Below are 15,707 nucleotides of genomic sequence, written 5' to 3' on the forward strand. Positions count from 1 at the left end.
TCCCCCGCCAGCCTCCGTTCCGGCTGCCCGGGAGCGGCCAACTCTGCCTGCCTCCGGCGCCACCTGTGGGCGGCCGCTGCCCCGTCTTGGGGGTGTTTTCCAAGGTGGCGCCTGGACCGAGGATCCTACTCATTTGTCCGGGGACCCCGAATAAGGGGTCTTTCCTGATGCCCCCGTGGGCTGAGTGAGCCTCCGGTGGACTTCTGTGTTCTATCCGGGATCCTAGTTCCCCGTGGAGGAGGGAGGTGGGTCCCAGAGGCTGGGTCCAAGCCCCTTGGGAAGTGGTGGGGGGCCGGCCGGCTCCGGGCCAGCCCCCACCTCGCCGCCTGCAGCCCGGGGCCCGTCTCCCCCCTCCCCCCTCCCCCCCCCCCCCCCCCCCCCCAAGGCCCGGCACAGAGCCCCTCACAGAGTGGAGCGTGTGTAGCCCCTGAGGGTTGGTGGCCAGTCTGCCCCCTGCCCTCCCCTGCCACCTGCCCACTTTGGGGACTCCGGATCTCTGGCTTTCACTTGTGTTTGAGGGTTTTTGTGGTTTATCTGAGTTTCCGCTCTGGGCAGTTTCAGATCCTCCAGAGTTGAAGGCGGCCTGTCTCCACTTTGACCTTCACCCGCTTTGCACGTGCTGCCTTCCTGCCCTGGCGGGCATCCTCTGGGAAGTGGGGCAGGTGCCCTGTGCCTCCGTCCTCCCCCTCCGAGGAACCGGGCTCCCTCCCTGCCTGGCGGTGCTTAGCGCAGAGTGGGCACTTGGCGGAGGCTTCCTGGCTGTCCCTGGAAGGAGTGCCACTTGCCTGCCGTCTGCAGGGCCGTGTCGGAGTGGAGTCCCCGCTCGGTGAACGGGAGGGCTGCCCGTGCAGACGGGGAGGGCCGTCTGTGCAATAAATAGCTTTCCGGGGTAGAGCGGCTGCCAGCGGGTGCGTGGGGAGCCGGAGGCTGCTGGTCTACGGGGAGGCTTAAACGTGAAATTAATCGCTCCCACGTCATATGTGCTTACAAACCTTCAGGCCCACGTTCTAGAAGAACGGTTTCCAGCCAGCTGGCGGGCCCGCGGGCCCTGATGCCGGTGAATTGGCGCCATGCGTTTTCTTCCTGTTTAGCCCAGAAGACGAGACCCTTACCCTGTCCCCTGGGAGCGGCTGGGGCGGGGGCAGGGCAGACTTCGCAGCTTACAGATTCTACATGTCCCGTGTCTGAAGGTGCTGGGGTCCTTTGGCACCCACACTTCCCGCGCTTTGGACCTGCATGGGGGTCCTCTTCCTAGCCAGGTGAGGGGGGGGGAGTGGGGAGCAAGGTCGTGTCCCCCAGATCTCACAGCTGCTGTGAGCGGGGTGGGGGGGGGTGCAGGGTCCTGAAAACCCAAGGAAAAGGGGTTCACCCTGTTCTGGTGCTGTAGGAGCTTCCAGCGCAGTCCATAGCCCCCAGGGTGCCCAGCTTCTCCTGGTTTGTCCTGTCTCCAGACCCCCACTCATTTTCAGGCTCCACCCCCACTATCGGGAAGCAAGCTCTGGGCGCGTTTCATTCATAAGACTCTGAGCGCCTGTCTCTGGAAGATAGTAGCCCCAGAAGACTGAAAGCCGCAATGCCTCTATTGCCCCCAAAGTCCTAACGCTGAATCCAAAAGATTACCAAAGAGTGCTGAAGGAAACGCCCCTCGATTCACTTTGCGGCAGGCATTTCTAGCAGCCTGGCTCAGGCGCCAGAGTCCGGGGCCACCTCCCAGCAGCCCTCGCCCACCCGTGACTGCCAAGAGCGTGCAATGGAGCAGCACAGGCCGGTCCCCTTCCGTGCGACCTGGGAGTCCCAGGTGGGTGTAGAAGTTGACCCCGGGGACGGGCAGCCTTCCGTGTCACGCGGATCCACCCAGCTACAACGGGGTTGGACCCTTCTGGTGCCCCAGTCTGCCTTTGTTTCCCCCTCGATTTGGGGGCCCCAGGGCGCCCCCACTGGAGACTCCCTCGAGGAGGTGCCGGAGGTCCCCAGCAGTAGATGCAGGAGCAAGCCGAGCCGGCAGTTTTCTGTGTCTTCTGTCCCCGGCCAGCGCAGCAGGGCGGGCTTCTGCCCCGCTGTTTCTCCCCGGCCTGGCGTGGCCAAGGGGCGGGGCTGGGGTGTCCCGTGTTCCCGCAGGGAGCTCAGGCGTGTTGGGGCAGAGAGGGGCTGGCGCCCACCCGGAGGGGCAGGCCCGGGGGAGAGCGGTGGGTGCGGCAAGAGCCTCCCTGCTCCTCTGACACGTGTGATGCTTCTGTGTGCGTGGCTGGCTGGGTGGCTCATGGTCATAACGTGTGGGGTTGGGAGGACGTTGAGGGGCCGGTCCCGGTCCGCCGGGACACGGAGGTGAGGTGCAAGGCTGTGTTTACCTTAGGCGGACATGTTTTCAATGTCTGTCCCACGTGTGACCTCCGTGTGTCCGCACAGCATCCCGTAATGGGCGTACAGAGACTCGCGGCTGTGGTCCCCGGCCCTTGGCTGTGCTGAGTCCCCCTCCCCGGGTGACTTGGGAACCGGGGCACCTCATTTTCTTCCAGCCCAACATGCCAGAGTCACCCAGCTCCCTAGCCGTTGCCCAGGATGTCCCTGGTCTCCATATCCTCGTGGGTGGGAAGCCATGCCGCCCGTGTTTCTGTCCGTGGGGCTGGGTTGGGAGCGCTCGGTAGGGCGACGGCAATGCTGGAGGTCGGCCAGCGAGGAGAGCCGAGTTTTGAACCCTGGTGTGGAGACCCGGGCGGGTGCTCCTTGCCGCCCTCTGGGCAGCCCCCCTGGCCTGGTGCCCTTGATGTCGGTATGGTGACAGCAGGACGGTCACCTTCTTCGGCTGCCTGGGTCCTGTCCCTCGAACGCCCAGCTCAGGAAATACGCCGAGGACAGGGAGCCTCAGCCTTGTCATCTGTGAGCCTGCACGGTCACTGACCTCATAGGTCACACGCGCGTCTCGGCACCAGCAGAGGGGAGGGGCTCGTGGCCGCGGCCGACCGCTCCGCGTGTCGCTCGGTGTTTTCTCTGCTCGCCCGGGGTGGGGGGGGGGGCAGCCGTGAGGGCTGGGCCTGAGGGTGGTGGGTGCTGGCTGGTGGGGTCGGCCCTGCTCCTGGACACGTCCCAGGGAGAGGCTGCTCGGGGCGCTGTGGGCGTCCGGGGACCGGTGGCCACCCTGGGAGCTGTCGTCGCGGGATTCCACGGCAGCCGACCTTCACGGCACGTTAGACCTCCCTCTTCATTTTGCGCTTTTCCATTACAGATTTTTAGTTCGTGGCTGAACCCTGTGAGGGGGTCGGCTAGTGGTCTGTGTAAGTTTTTTTTGTTTTTTGGTTTTTTTTTAAATGTTTTATTTACTTTGGAGAGAGAGAGAGAGACCTGAGTGTGAGTGGGGGAGGGTCAGAGAGAGGGAGACACAGGATCCGAAGCAGCTCCAGGCTCCGAGCTGTCGGCACAGAGCCCGACGTGGGGCTCAAACTCACGAACCGTGAGATCATGGCCTGAGCCCTAAGTCGGACGCCTAACCGACTGAGCCACCGAGGCACCCCAAGTTTTAATTTCTTTCTGGAAGCGTCATTTGCTTCCTGGTCTCAGAACGCAGCCCTGATCCCACCCAGGGAGGCTGATGGGTAGCGTGCCGGCTCCGTGTGCCTCCGGGCCGAGTGGCAGGAGCGATGCTCTGGGTCTTGTGCCTGTGCTTTGCCCTGAGGGGTGGGCTGGGTCCGGGTAGCCTGGGTGTGGCCGGTGGGACCCCAGGGGCTGGCCACGCTGCTGGGTGCCACCCCGTACTTTGGGGTCAAGGTGGCCCTGGGGTTTCCCCTCCCGGGAGCTTGCTGGGCTGCTCAGCCCTTCCTCTGACCCCAGGTCCGCGGCCCCAGGCCTCGGAGGAGAAACGGGCGCTCCGAACGCTTGGCCGTGAACCGAGTGCAGGACTGGGGTTGGCTGGTGCTCGAGCGGTGTTTCGAAATAGATATTCCTTTATGCTCTTCCTTTTGCAAAAGAAACGGGTTTTAAACACAACCTACCTGTTCAGAAACCCAAGCAGAGGGTGAGAGCCCCCGTCCTCGCGGGCTGGTGTGCAGGTCCTTGCCCATCATCCGCCTCCCGGTGGGGGTTCCCACGGTGGCCTGTGGCTCTCCTTCGTCCTCGTCAGCGTCTGTGAGGCCACCGCCTGGCCCGGAGAAGTGTCCAGGGGGAAAGGCAAGGCCAGGCTTCCAGTGCGGCCCTGCTCGTCCTGGACCCGCCGTCCACCTGTGCTTTGAGCAGAGGTGACCGACGCCCAGGCCTCGGCTCCATCTCGAGGGGTGACGGTGTGCGTGCGCCTGCGGGGCTGCGGCCACTCGACGCTGCCCGCCACGGCGGAGGGGATGACACCAGGTGCCTGTGCGGTTTTATGACCAGGACCAGGGGCCTCTCTCCCTGAGTCCCCCTCCCTCCACGGGCGCCTCCCAGGCATCAGGTATTGGAGGTGTGTGGCCCAAGTTCTCTGGCTGTCCCCTTGCCGGTCCAGCCTCCTCTGGAGAAGTGGGTCCTGGCACCTGGGCTGGAAGGGCTTGTGGGGGGTCCCCAGCCTCTTCTTCTCTGGCTGCCCTTCCTTCCTCCCCGTTGAGCTGGTGCCTGGGCTGCCAGGGAAGGAGGACTGGCTCCCGGGAGGCGTGAGAGGCCGAGGGCTGGGTGCTGTCACCCTCAGGTATTTGCAGGGGTCTGGTGGGGGGGTGTCCCCGCCCGGGTTCAGTAGAGTGTTTGCAGGAAGGGGGAGGGCCCATCGCCGTGCACGGTCCCCACAGATCGTGGGGCGTCATGGGCTGGACGGTGCTGGGCCCCTCTTGCACGTCTCACCGGGCCCCTGAGCGGAGCTGGAGGCGGGCTTCACCTCGGGCCACCGTGGAAGGCCTCCTGTGGCCCGTAGTGACCGCTGACCTTCACCGTCTGGGCCCCAGGTCGTGGCGGCTGCTGGTCTGCCCCTGGGCACTCCCCTGAAGGCAGGGTTGGGGACGCGTTCCAGTGTTTGTGGCCGGCGCTGGCTCCCTGCTCAGCCACGGGTTTGGAGCAGCAGTGGTAGGAGGAGGGAGGGAGGGAGGCCTTGGGGCATTTCTCCAGTCCTGGTGGCCTCCTGAGCGTGTCCCTGCAGTGAGCAGTGCCCGTCTGTCCTCCTGCTTGGGGCGGGGGGTTGGCCCGTGTCCCCCCAGGCCCCCAGACCGTGTTTTAGCCCCTGGCTGCATCCTGCTTGTTCCCTGGCTTCCTGGGCCCAGTGGCGGCGGCAGCAGCAGCGGCCCCGGGTGGCCTGGGCCCACCCCCCTGCCAGATGTGATGCGCGGGGAGGGCTGGCGGCAGGGGGTTCACAGGGATCCCAGCAGGTGGCAGTGGTGCTCAGGCCAAGCGTGGGCTGGCCTGCCAGGAGTGAGGGTGGGGCCGCGGGGTGTGAGCACGACCACACCTTTCTGGTGGTCAAGACCCACCCTCGTAGCCATTAGCACGAGCTGGCACGGCCACCCTCCCCGCTGAGCCGCTGGTGGGGGCCGAGGACACCATGCCGACCGTGCTGCTGCCCGGGCTTGGCAACCCGGAGGAGCGGGAGAGGCGCCAGCTCACCGCGGAAGTGCGTGGAAGGGGGGGTGGGGCTGTGGGCTCCCCAGGGTGCTGGGCGCGGCACCTCGTGGTGGTGGTTCCAGGGTGTCCCTCGAATGCACCGCAGGTCTGCTTGGTGCGTCAGAGCTGCCCCTGCTGCCTGTCTGAACCCCCTTCGCGCTGCTCGCGGTGGTTTGTAGTAGGTGCCCGTTACTTTGGTGTGAACATGCCCACGTGGCAGGCGGCCAGCTACCCACAGGGTGCTAACCAGCTCACAGAACTCCCCAGGTCTTAACCATCCGCTTTTGCAAGTTGTGGGCAGGGTGGCTGATCGCGGTCACCGACATGTGCCGTCCCGGTGACGTCCCCCGGTGCCCCCCCCCCGGCCCCTCACGCAGAGGGCACTGCCACCCCGCCCCGACCCGTCTGGATATTGTGACGCGGACTGGGACTCACAGAAACCTGGAGTGTAGCAGGGCTCAGAAATGTGGCCCGGTGCTCTCATTCCACAGGCGGTCAACAGTCCACTCGTAAAGTAAACAGTCCCCTCACGAGTAAAAGCGGGGCCTCCGGCTGCCCCCCGGGATATGTTGGGGCTTCGATGTCGGGGCCGGCCTGTGTGTTCTGGGGTGTAGTTAATCATCTTGGATTCCAGCCGTGAGCTTGGAGGGCATCCCTGAAAGTTGGGGGGGGGGTGGGGGGAGGGAGGTCCACAGCAGCCCCTCATTTCCTGAGAGAGGAGGGTGGGGCGTGCCCTCCCCTGCCCTCCCGATTGGCCCGGGGCCAGGCGTGTCATACCTCCGCCCGCCATCACAAACCAGCACCCGTTCTCGTGGTTACATCAGAACCTCGCTGCCCCGGGGGCCCAGCTCCACACGCCGCGCGTGGTTCCGCACACGTCCTGCCTGCCCGGCTCGGCTCTGCGGGGTCGATGCTGTAGCCCTGTCTACGTGTGAATCATTCCCCCAAAGGTGCCACGGCCAAGAACAGTCAGAGTCAGCCCCCAGCAGGCAGGCAGTTGGTGGGCAGTGAGCCAGGAGTGGCCGCGTCCGGGGCCACCGCCTCCCACCGCTGCCGTGTGCCCGGACGGCCGCCTTCCCGCCCTTGCGTTGCCCGCGTGGCCAGGTGGCCCGTGTTCGGTTACCTCCCTGCCCCAGCCTGAGAGCCGTAGTTAGAGCGGTTAGGTGACAGGGGAGGTCTGGTTTGACCAGGGCGACTGTCGTGAGCAAGATGAATTGGCCTCACTGCGACCACGCGGGAGCCCGTGGGGCTGGGAGAGGCGGTGGGGCCTGGGTGACCGGCCCGTCTCTGCTGTACCTCCTCCCCCGTAGGTGCTGCCCAGCTGGGCCCAGAAATGGGACGTCAGGCCTCCGAAAGGAGCACAGTGGAAGCCAGGGCGTCCCCGAGCCGCTGCTGTGACGGCCAGTGAGCGAGCAGCGGAGGATGTCCACCACCGCGACGGTCGCCCCCACGGGGATCCCGGCGGCCCCGGGCCCTGTGAACCCGCCCCCGCCGGAGGTCTCCAACCCCACCAAGCCGGGCCGCAAGACCAACCAGCTACAGTACATGCAGAATGTGGTGGTGAAGACGCTCTGGAAGCACCAGTTCGCCTGGCCCTTCTACCAGCCCGTGGACGCCATCAAGCTCAACCTGCCTGTGAGTACCCGCTCGTCCCTGCCCCCCGCGGCCCCGTTCCTGGACGGACCGCCCCTCAGGCCGAGGCAGCGGTGGTGCCGGTAAGCCAGGCACAGCCCGTGGCCCTTGGTGACCAAGGAGCGGCGGTGGGAGTGGGAGGGCCGTGTCCCCGAGTGTAGGGAGACCTGAGCCCTACGGGCCGGAGAGGGCGGGAGCAGGAGCCAGGACTCACCCGTCTTCCTCCTGTCCCGTGGACCCTCCTGGAGAGCGCTGCACCCGCCCCTTGGGGTCACGTTCCCGGCGCGGGCCATCCATCCGATGGGTTTCTCATCTGGACCCAAGTAGAGAAACCCTGAGCGTTTGAAGGCGAAGCCCGGGGCCAGGAGTTGGCGGCCTGGGTTCTGGGCCCGGCTCGGCCCCGGCCTCCGGCGGACCCTCGGTTTGGAATCTGGGAGGGGGCTTGGCCCCGTCTCTAGAGTGCCGATCAGCTCTGGAGCCTGCTCCGGCTGCATAGTCGCGTGCGTCTCTAAGAACCTCCCACGCAGGCAGAAGCCGTCGGGCGAGAGGCGTGGAGGGGTTTGCGGCTGGCCGGGCGCTCGCCCCACATCCCGCCTTTGACCCGGGCCTGGCGCCTGACTCACCTGAAGAGACTGCGCGGCGTGCAGTCACTGTCCTCGGGAACAGCAGAAATGACCACGCGGCCGGTGCTGATGACGCCTCTGAAAATCTCTTCCCTAGGATTATCATAAGATAATAAAGAACCCGATGGACATGGGGACTATCAAGAAGAGACTAGAAAACAGTTATTACTGGAGCGCGAGCGAGTGCATGCAGGACTTCAACACCATGTTCACAAACTGTTACATTTATAACAAGGTAAGGGCACACGTGGCCGCGGGAGGGCCCTCGGGGCCGGGCACGTCACCCCCTGGCCCTCCGCCCTTCTGGCCACCGTCCCCACTCAGGGTCCCACACGCTGCCCGCACCAACCCCCCCCCCCCCCCCGGGGGGAGGGGAGGTAAAGGTGGGAACAGCCTTTTCAGAAGGAGTTTAGGGAACCAAATGCTTCAAGCCGTCCGCGCCCTTGGACCTAGACACCCCTCCCGTAGAGATGGCGGGCTCGCGTGTGCAGTGCAGCCGCCCGAGACGGCGAGGACTCTGCACGATGAGGGAACGTGTCCACGCAGTGGTTTCCAGCGGGAAGAGTAGATTAGGGAAGGTCCATGGGACCCTACATTCGTGGGGGTTTCGCCGTTTTCAAGAGCGACGTGATAAAGCAGAGACGAATTGAGTGGGAGCGGGTAGAAGGTTGTGTTTCCTCCACGTGATGGGCTGAAGGGTGGTTGTTACCCTTCCCGTCTCCACAGCGGGATGCGCCCCTTTGGCCTCCTCCCGCCTCCCGCCCCCCGCCCTAGCAAATCTCTTAACAGAGTCTCGAGTCAGTGTTTTCTTGAGCTACAACCAGCGATGTCTTTGGTGAACGCGTGGTTCCTTTCCCGACAAGTGACCTTGGCTCCCCCTGTGTCTTCAGCCCACAGATGACATAGTGCTAATGGCCCAAGCCTTAGAGAAAATTTTTCTGCAGAAAGTGGCCCAGATGCCCCAGGAGGAAGTTGAATTATTACCCCCTGCTCCGAAGGGCAAAGGCCGGAAGCCGGCTGGCGGAACCCAGAGTGCAGGTAAAGGGGCGGACGGGCACGGTCCCTTTATCCTGACACCCCCCGGGGACTGACAACAGCATTTCTCGTGCGGGTCCCTCGGCCCCTCTGAGCTCAGTTTCCCTGTCTGTCGAGTCGGGGCTGTCTGAGGTCCCGCCGGCCCTTGGTGGCCTGTTACTGTCTGCCTTCGAGCCTGCTGTTGTGGGGAGACTGTGGTCTTGCCTTGTCCCCATCCTCTGAGACCAAATCTTCCAGCAGTCTGGACAGGAGGTCCTTGTGTCCCCCCAGGACTTTGCCTCTCTGGCATGTGTTGCGTTCTCTGTGACAGGAGAGGGGCTGTGTGCCTTGTCGAGAGGGCAGTGGGGATTAGCACTGGGAGCCCTGGGGGTCTTACCTGGCCGGAACCCGGAACCCGGAACCGAGGTGCGCCCTGATGGAGAGGCTGACGGGGGAGGCCGCAGTGGGTCCCCCACACCGCCGCCCATCACACTTTGCCGATGGGACCGTGGGTGGTTAAGGAGCTCCGCCTGGGTCTCTCAGCTAGTTAGAGGTGGAGTCTGAGTTAACCTCCGGTTTCGCGGTCCCACACCCGGCCCTTCCTCCCAGGCTGCCCCTTGTCCAGCTTCCTCGTTGAGATTTTAGTCTCTAGCCAGAGGGAGAGCCTGGGGAGGTGTGTTCCGTGGAGGCAGCCAAGGTTCAGGGCCGGGGCCTCAGGGGGAGGGGCTCCCTGGCGCCGGAGTGCTCTGGCTGGAGGGGATGGTCCAGGAAGCTTCTAGAAGCTTCTAGAAGCTGGCTGGCAGGTAGAGCCTGGTGTGTTCAACGTGCTTTCCTTGCCTTCAAGGTACGCAGCAAGTGGCGGCCGTGTCCTCTGTCACCCCAGCAGCCCCCTTTCAGAGCGTCCCCCCCACCGTCTCCCAGACGCCCGTCATTGCCGCCACCCCTGTGCCAACCATTACTGCAAACATCACGTCGGTCCCCGTCCCCCCGGCCGCCGCCCCACCTCCTCCCTCGACGCCCATCATCCCCGTGGTCCCTCCCACACCGCCCGTCGTCAAGGTGAGCGTCCCTGGGGACGAGGTCAGCCGGCTGTCTGATGGCCAGGCCGGCGTTCCTGGATTCGGGCAGGTGTGGGGCGGGCCGGGGGGGTGCACGGCCACCTGTCCCTGGGCACCGACTGCTTGTCGGGTGTTGGGTACATGTGACTTTGGTTCTCTCCGTGCTCCTGATGCAGACGGGGAGACCGAGGCTCGGGTGGCTTTAGGTCACACAGCTGGTGAGGGCAGGCTGTGCTGAACCCCCGCTTCTCTGGCCCTGAAGGCTCGGTCTTCACCGTGCAAGGGTCCTGTGGGAAGGTGTGGGGAGAGCGTGGAGGGGCCCGCAGCTCCCCCGCTCATGCTTGAATTTAGGGCAGCGGCCCGGGTGCGTCACGGGGGGCCTTGCACCCGCCCCTGCTGGCGTGAGCTCCGGCGCCATCCGTCCCCCCGGTGTGGCTGGCACTTCCGTGGCGGGGACCGTCCTGGCCGGGTCTGGGCTCAGAGCCGGCGCTCCCCGTGAGGTCTGGGGCAGGCCGCGTGCCGGACGCTGACGTGTGTCTTCCGTTTGCCCCTCACAGCGGCCCTCTGGGGCAGACAGTATTTCCCCCATCTTACAGATGAGGAAGCAGGCGCTCAGAGGGGTTAAGTGGCTCCCCCAAGGTAAAACGCCCCCTCCGTTGCTTTCCCTCCCCCGTGGTCTTCACCGCCTGCTCTTTCCCGGGCGGCGCCTGGCCAGGCTGCCGAGCACAGTGCCCGGCTGTTTTTGGAGCGTGTCCTGTTTGCCATGGCCAGATGAGCTCTCCGCCGGGCCTCTGTGGCACGCGCTTGGCGTCCTGTGGGTGCCCACGAGTGTCTGTGGACCGCCAGCTCGTGCCCCTGCCAGCCGGGGGGCAGTGGCTTGGCCGGGGCGGAGACCGTGGCGGCGCCCCAGGGAGCAGATCCCCGTGAGGCCGTCAGCCCGGGCGCTGCGGCTCCGAGGGGTGCCTCTGCCTGTCTGGGAGGCGGGGAGCTGGCCGAGCCGGTCTCGGGGACGCACTGAGCCCTGGCTGTAGCACACACCGTGATGCCTGTGGGCCCCCGGGCCCGGTGCCTGAAGAGACGCGCACGTGCCAGGACTCCCGGGCTTTAACAGGTTCTCCCTCACCGGGCACAGCCCGTGTGAGTGCCCTGCACACGCCTGCAAAAGGCTCTGTTGGTCGTTTTAACATTCCCTCTCCTCGGGGAAAAGAGCTCTCTGTGGCTCCCACTGCCTTTGGGGTGAAAGTCCCGACTTGCCCAATCAGCCCCTGGGAGTCCTTGGTCCGAGACCCGCGGCTGCAACCCTGCCCTCCCCGCTCTTCCTGCCTCCGGGCCTCGGCCTGCTCCACCGTGGCTGCCCCTGGAGCCCCAGCTTTGAGGCCCTGATCTGGGGCTTTCCCACTGGCCTTTAAGAGCCGGGAATCCCGTTCATCTCTGCTGTCCCTTAGCCCGAGTCCCGCTTGGGGACGATCCCGGTCCTGGGGTCATCCTGGTCATGCTGGCCTCTGGAGCCAGCACGGCCCCCGAGGTCAGACAGATGCAGCTGAGTCGCACGTGACACCTCACGCTGCTGGGGTGTGACCGGAGCCTCGGAGGCTGGGGGGCAAACGGACAGGGCCCTCGGAGGGGCGGCTCGGGGGGACGGTTTCTGAGTCCAGCCTCACCACTACCAGCTGTGTGACCTTGGGCCTGAAACGTGGCCCCTCTGAGCCTCGGCGTCCCGTGTGCCGCGGGGGTGGGGGGCAGCGGGAGGACGGGTGTGGCTGTGCATGCGCGTGCGCGCGGTCGCTTTGCTCGGTGCCTGGCCGATAGCGCCCCGGGAGCGCGGCCGCAACCACCCGCGTCCTCGTGCCCGGGGCTCACCGGTCGCGTCGTCGCTGTCGCAGAAAAAGGGGGTGAAGCGGAAAGCGGACACCACGACGCCCACGACGTCGGCCATCACCGCGAGCCGGAGCGAGTCGCCCCCGCCGCTGTCGGACCCCAAGCAGGCCAAGGTGGTGGCGCGGCGAGAGAGCGGGGGCCGCCCCATCAAGCCGCCCAAGAAGGACCTGGAGGACGGCGAGGTGCCCCAGCACGCGGGCAAGAAGGGCAAGCTGTCGGAGCACTTGCGGCACTGTGACAGCATCCTCAAGGAGATGCTGTCCAAGAAGCACGCGGCCTACGCCTGGCCCTTCTACAAGCCGGTGGACGCCGAGGCCCTGGAGCTGCACGACTACCACGACATCATCAAGCACCCGATGGACCTCAGCACCGTCAAGGTACGCGGACGCGGGGCCCGCTCAGGGCGGGGCTGGCCGCAGGGGGCCCGCGGGCCCGGGGGCGGGGGGAGGGGGGAGGCGCCTGCTGCCCGCTGAGCCTGCAGCTTCGGGGTCCTCGTCCCGCTTGCACCCGGGTCTGCGCGCTCCTTCCCGCGTCCCGTGCCGGCCCGTCTGCGGTTTCCGTGACCTCAGCAAGGGGGCCCTTTCGGGCGACCCACGCCCTCACTGGCCAGACCGGGGCCTCGGAGTGGGGCAGCTGGCAGAGCTGAGACCGAGAGCCCGGGCCCCCCCCCCCCCCCCCCCCCCCCCCCGTTCCCGTTCCCGTGCCGGGGCCTCCGCCCGGGGCTTTCTCGGGTGTTGCGCCAGGCCAGGCCGGTGTTACAAGCGGAGACCGGGGAGAGAAAGTGCCCGGGGGGCGGCCGCAGCCGAAGGGCAGCAGACCCAGGGCTGGGATGAGCTCCCAGCGGTCTTCCCTGAGCACACACAGGTGGGGTTCCTGACCCCCTGTCCCGATCGGGCTCGGGCCCCAGCACACCTGCCCCCCTCCCCCCGTCTCCGGCCTCAGAGAGCGCTCCGAGCCGGCCCGGTGCTGGTTCCCGAGGTTCCGAGGAACGCCCCTGGCAGTGGGGGACTGTAGGCCACCTCCTCTGCAAGCTGCCCTCGTGGCCCCAAGAGCCACCCCACAAAGGGGAGTGGTGGCGCCTTTGCACGGATAGGGTCTGGCCCCGGAACGGCTGGTCTCCGTCGTTCTGCCTGGTTTCCCAGTGTTGCCGGACTCGGGCAGGGTCTCCTTACTGGAGCCTCCTCCCCCCGGCGCGTGTGGGTTTCAGGCAGGACAGACCTGGCTGTCCGCCACCCCCCCCCCCCCCCCCCACCTCGGTGGTGGCGCTTGGTGAAGCATTCGAGTGACCAAGCCTCTTCCTCAGATACCTTAGGTCCTGCCCCCACTGGGAGCCTGGTAACCTTGGCTTTGGACGGTTCGTGACCAGCACGAGTCAGTACAAATGCAGGACGAACGCAAAGGTGCCAGCAAGGCAGAGGCCGGTGGAGAGCAGATCCCAGCTCTGTGGCTGCCTCCCTTCCCGGGGAAGATCGCTAACCGTGCTTCAGATTCGTGCTTGGCCGAGGCCGGCTCTTGTCTAGCCAGTCTTGACCGTGGGGCGGCGGGAACACGCGCTCCCAGGTGCAGTTCTCGGAGGCCGAGCGCTCGCCTCGTGGAGGCTCCCTCCCTCCGTAGGGTCTGTGGGGTCCTGGCTCCAGGCTGACGGCAGGTGGCTGCCCCCTCAGTCCCAGACAGGGCCGTCTGCCCGTCTCGTTCTCCCCATGCAGTGACCTGGCTGGGACTTGGGTCGGCGGGTACTGGGGCTGGGCCTTTTCGTCTGCACGCGCCCCTGCTGTTTAGGGACCGGGAAGCTGAGGCTGGACGGGTGGGTGCGTTGTGGGCGGAGCCAGGCCCGGAACCCAGGCCTTTGACTCTTCGAGCCTTGAGTTCGGCCGGCAGAGCTCCTGTCACCCAGATCAGGGCGTTGTTGACAACAGGGACGCCCGTGCCCTTGTTAATCCCCAGAGCCTTGGGGGGCACGTGAGGCCCGACGCGAGCAGCCACACGGCCAGGCCACACGGCCAGGGAGAGGCTGAGTGGGAAGCGCTGAGGCTGTGGGGAGGGGGCCGCGTCTTGCGGGGACCTGGGCGGTTTGCTCTGGCGCTCCCCTTGAGAAACACCCATCATCCGGGAGCCCCCGAGGAGCCCCAGCCAGCGGCCGACTCCCCTTGGGCCCCCAGTGCACTTAGGTTTAGCCTGTCTTTGCCTCAGCCCCGCCCAGGCGGCCAGCGGTCAAGTTAGCACCAGAGCCTGAAAATCGTACAGAAGTCAAGAGGGTCTCGGGTGCCCGTTTGTGCCCGGTAGCCGGGCCTCCCGCGGTAGGGAGGCTGTGCCGAGGGCTGGAGCCATGCAGCCTGGGTGCTGTCCGCAGCTCTGCAGCTGGTGGGAGACGGGGCATGTATCCAGGGCGCTAGAGAGGCCGAGGGTCCTGGAGTCAGGCTGCACTCAGCCCACCAGAGTCCGGGATTCTGTTCGTCTAGGCTCAAGTGAGACAGGTGGTTGGGCTCTAACCTGCAGGGTCGCGCTGCAGTGGCGCTCAGCGCCCCGGGAAGAGGGGCAACCCTCGCCGACAGGAGGTCGCTGACTGATGATTTCTGCTTGGGCCCGGGAGAGCCAGGGAGCTCGCTCCCTCACCGAGTCTCCCCTCCATCCGCCCTGACTGGCAGCTTGTGCCCGTCCGTGGTGGTGCCTCTGTGCTCGGCATACAGCCTGCCTGCGTCTCACCCCTGCCGGCCCCACCTTGTTCCACTGGGTCGGCCAGGACTGTCCGGTGCTGCTTGTGGGGGGGCGTCTGGGTCCTCAGAGAGGTGAAGTGAACGTCTCAGTCCATGACCTGCAGAGCCCCCCCCCCCCCCCCACCCGGCCAGTGTTGGCAGTGACTTTTACCGGAAGCCCCTCGTCCCCCCTGAAGCTCCCCCCGTGTATAATGTCACACAATGTGTGGAAACCAGGGCAAGGAGAGCTTACGTGGCGGCTGCAGGAGCCAGGATGCCTCCTTTCCTTCCACCCAGGGCAGCGGCCTCTCTGGGGTGTTGTTCCGGGGGGTCCCAGAGCCCCCTCCCAAGCCCTCGAGTCCTGCTTCCTCCCCCTCTCCCTCCCCCTCTCTCTCCCCCTCTCCCTCCCCCTCTCCCTCCCCCTCTCTCTCCCCCTCTCTCTCCCCCTCTCTCTCTCCCCCTCTCTCTCCCCCTCTCTCTCCCCCTCTCTCTCCCCCTCTCTCTCCCCCTCTCTCTCCCCCTCTCTCTCCCCCTCTCTCTCCCCCTCTCTCTCCCCCTCTCTCTCCCTCTCTCTCTCTCTCACTCTATTTATTGGGCTTGCTGCTGGCAGTGGTCCATGCAGGCGGGGCCTGGCGGGGAGTGGGGTTGCTGGGCGGGGGGTGGCGCCCGTCACACCCTGTCGCTCGTGTCTTACAGAAGAAGATGGACAGCCGCGAGTACCCAGACGCGCAGGGTTTCGCAGCTGACATCCGGTTAATGTTCTCCAATTGCTACAAATACAACCCCCCGGACCACGAGGTGGTGGCCATGGCCAGGAAGCTCCAGGTAACCTGAGGCGCTCCCGGGCAGAGGGGCCTTCTGGGCACAGGCGGGACCCAGCCCAGGGTGGGCACTCGGGAAGGACATGGGCATCGCAGGGGACATCTGGCCAGGAATGCCGCGGGACACGTTTCTCCCCGGGGGCGGACAGGCGAGCCGCGGGCACACGCCCTCCGGGACGGGCGTGCGCTCCAGCTGGGCCGGGGAGGATGAGGGGGTGTCCATTCTCCTGCAGCTCTCCTGCTCTCGGCTCCGTGCCTGGGGGTGTGGGGGGGGCCTCGCTGCGAGGCTGCCGGAGGTTGTATGCGATGGCTGTTGGCGTGGCCTTTTCTGACGCCGAAAGCGGTTTGTGGGACGAGGTGTGGGAACCGTAGGGAAGGCGAGCCTGACCTTTGGTGCGGGGACTGTGTACCTGTGCTCTCACGCCTCGCACACACAGA

General features: G+C 66.2%; 1 protein-coding gene across 5 annotated transcripts in view; it reads left to right on the forward strand.

Moving 5' to 3' along the window:
- The window catches only part of BRD3 (bromodomain containing 3), a 63,413-nt gene that overhangs the window by 37,892 nt on the left and 9,814 nt on the right, over positions 1–15,707 (forward strand). For 2 of the 5 annotated variants that reach the window (XM_042911974.1, XM_042911973.1), the window contains exons 2-7: positions 6,861–7,185; positions 7,903–8,040; positions 8,696–8,843; positions 9,664–9,878; positions 11,761–12,132; positions 15,145–15,273. In XM_042911974.1, the coding sequence (XP_042767908.1) occupies positions 6,973–7,185; positions 7,903–8,040; positions 8,696–8,843; positions 9,664–9,878; positions 11,761–12,132; positions 15,145–15,273 (1,215 nt within the window). In that variant the 5' untranslated portion in view covers positions 6,861–6,972. Of the gene's footprint in view, positions 1–6,363; positions 6,501–6,589; positions 6,655–6,860; positions 7,186–7,902; positions 8,041–8,695; positions 8,844–9,663; positions 9,879–11,760; positions 12,133–15,144; positions 15,274–15,707 lie in introns of those variants that run through there. The other 3 variants (XM_042911976.1, XM_042911972.1, XM_042911975.1) reach the window with 3 other exon arrangements.

This window comes from Panthera leo, chromosome D4 (assembly GCF_018350215.1).
Source record: "Panthera leo isolate Ple1 chromosome D4, P.leo_Ple1_pat1.1, whole genome shotgun sequence".
Lineage (NCBI taxonomy): Eukaryota > Metazoa > Chordata > Mammalia > Carnivora > Felidae > Panthera > Panthera leo.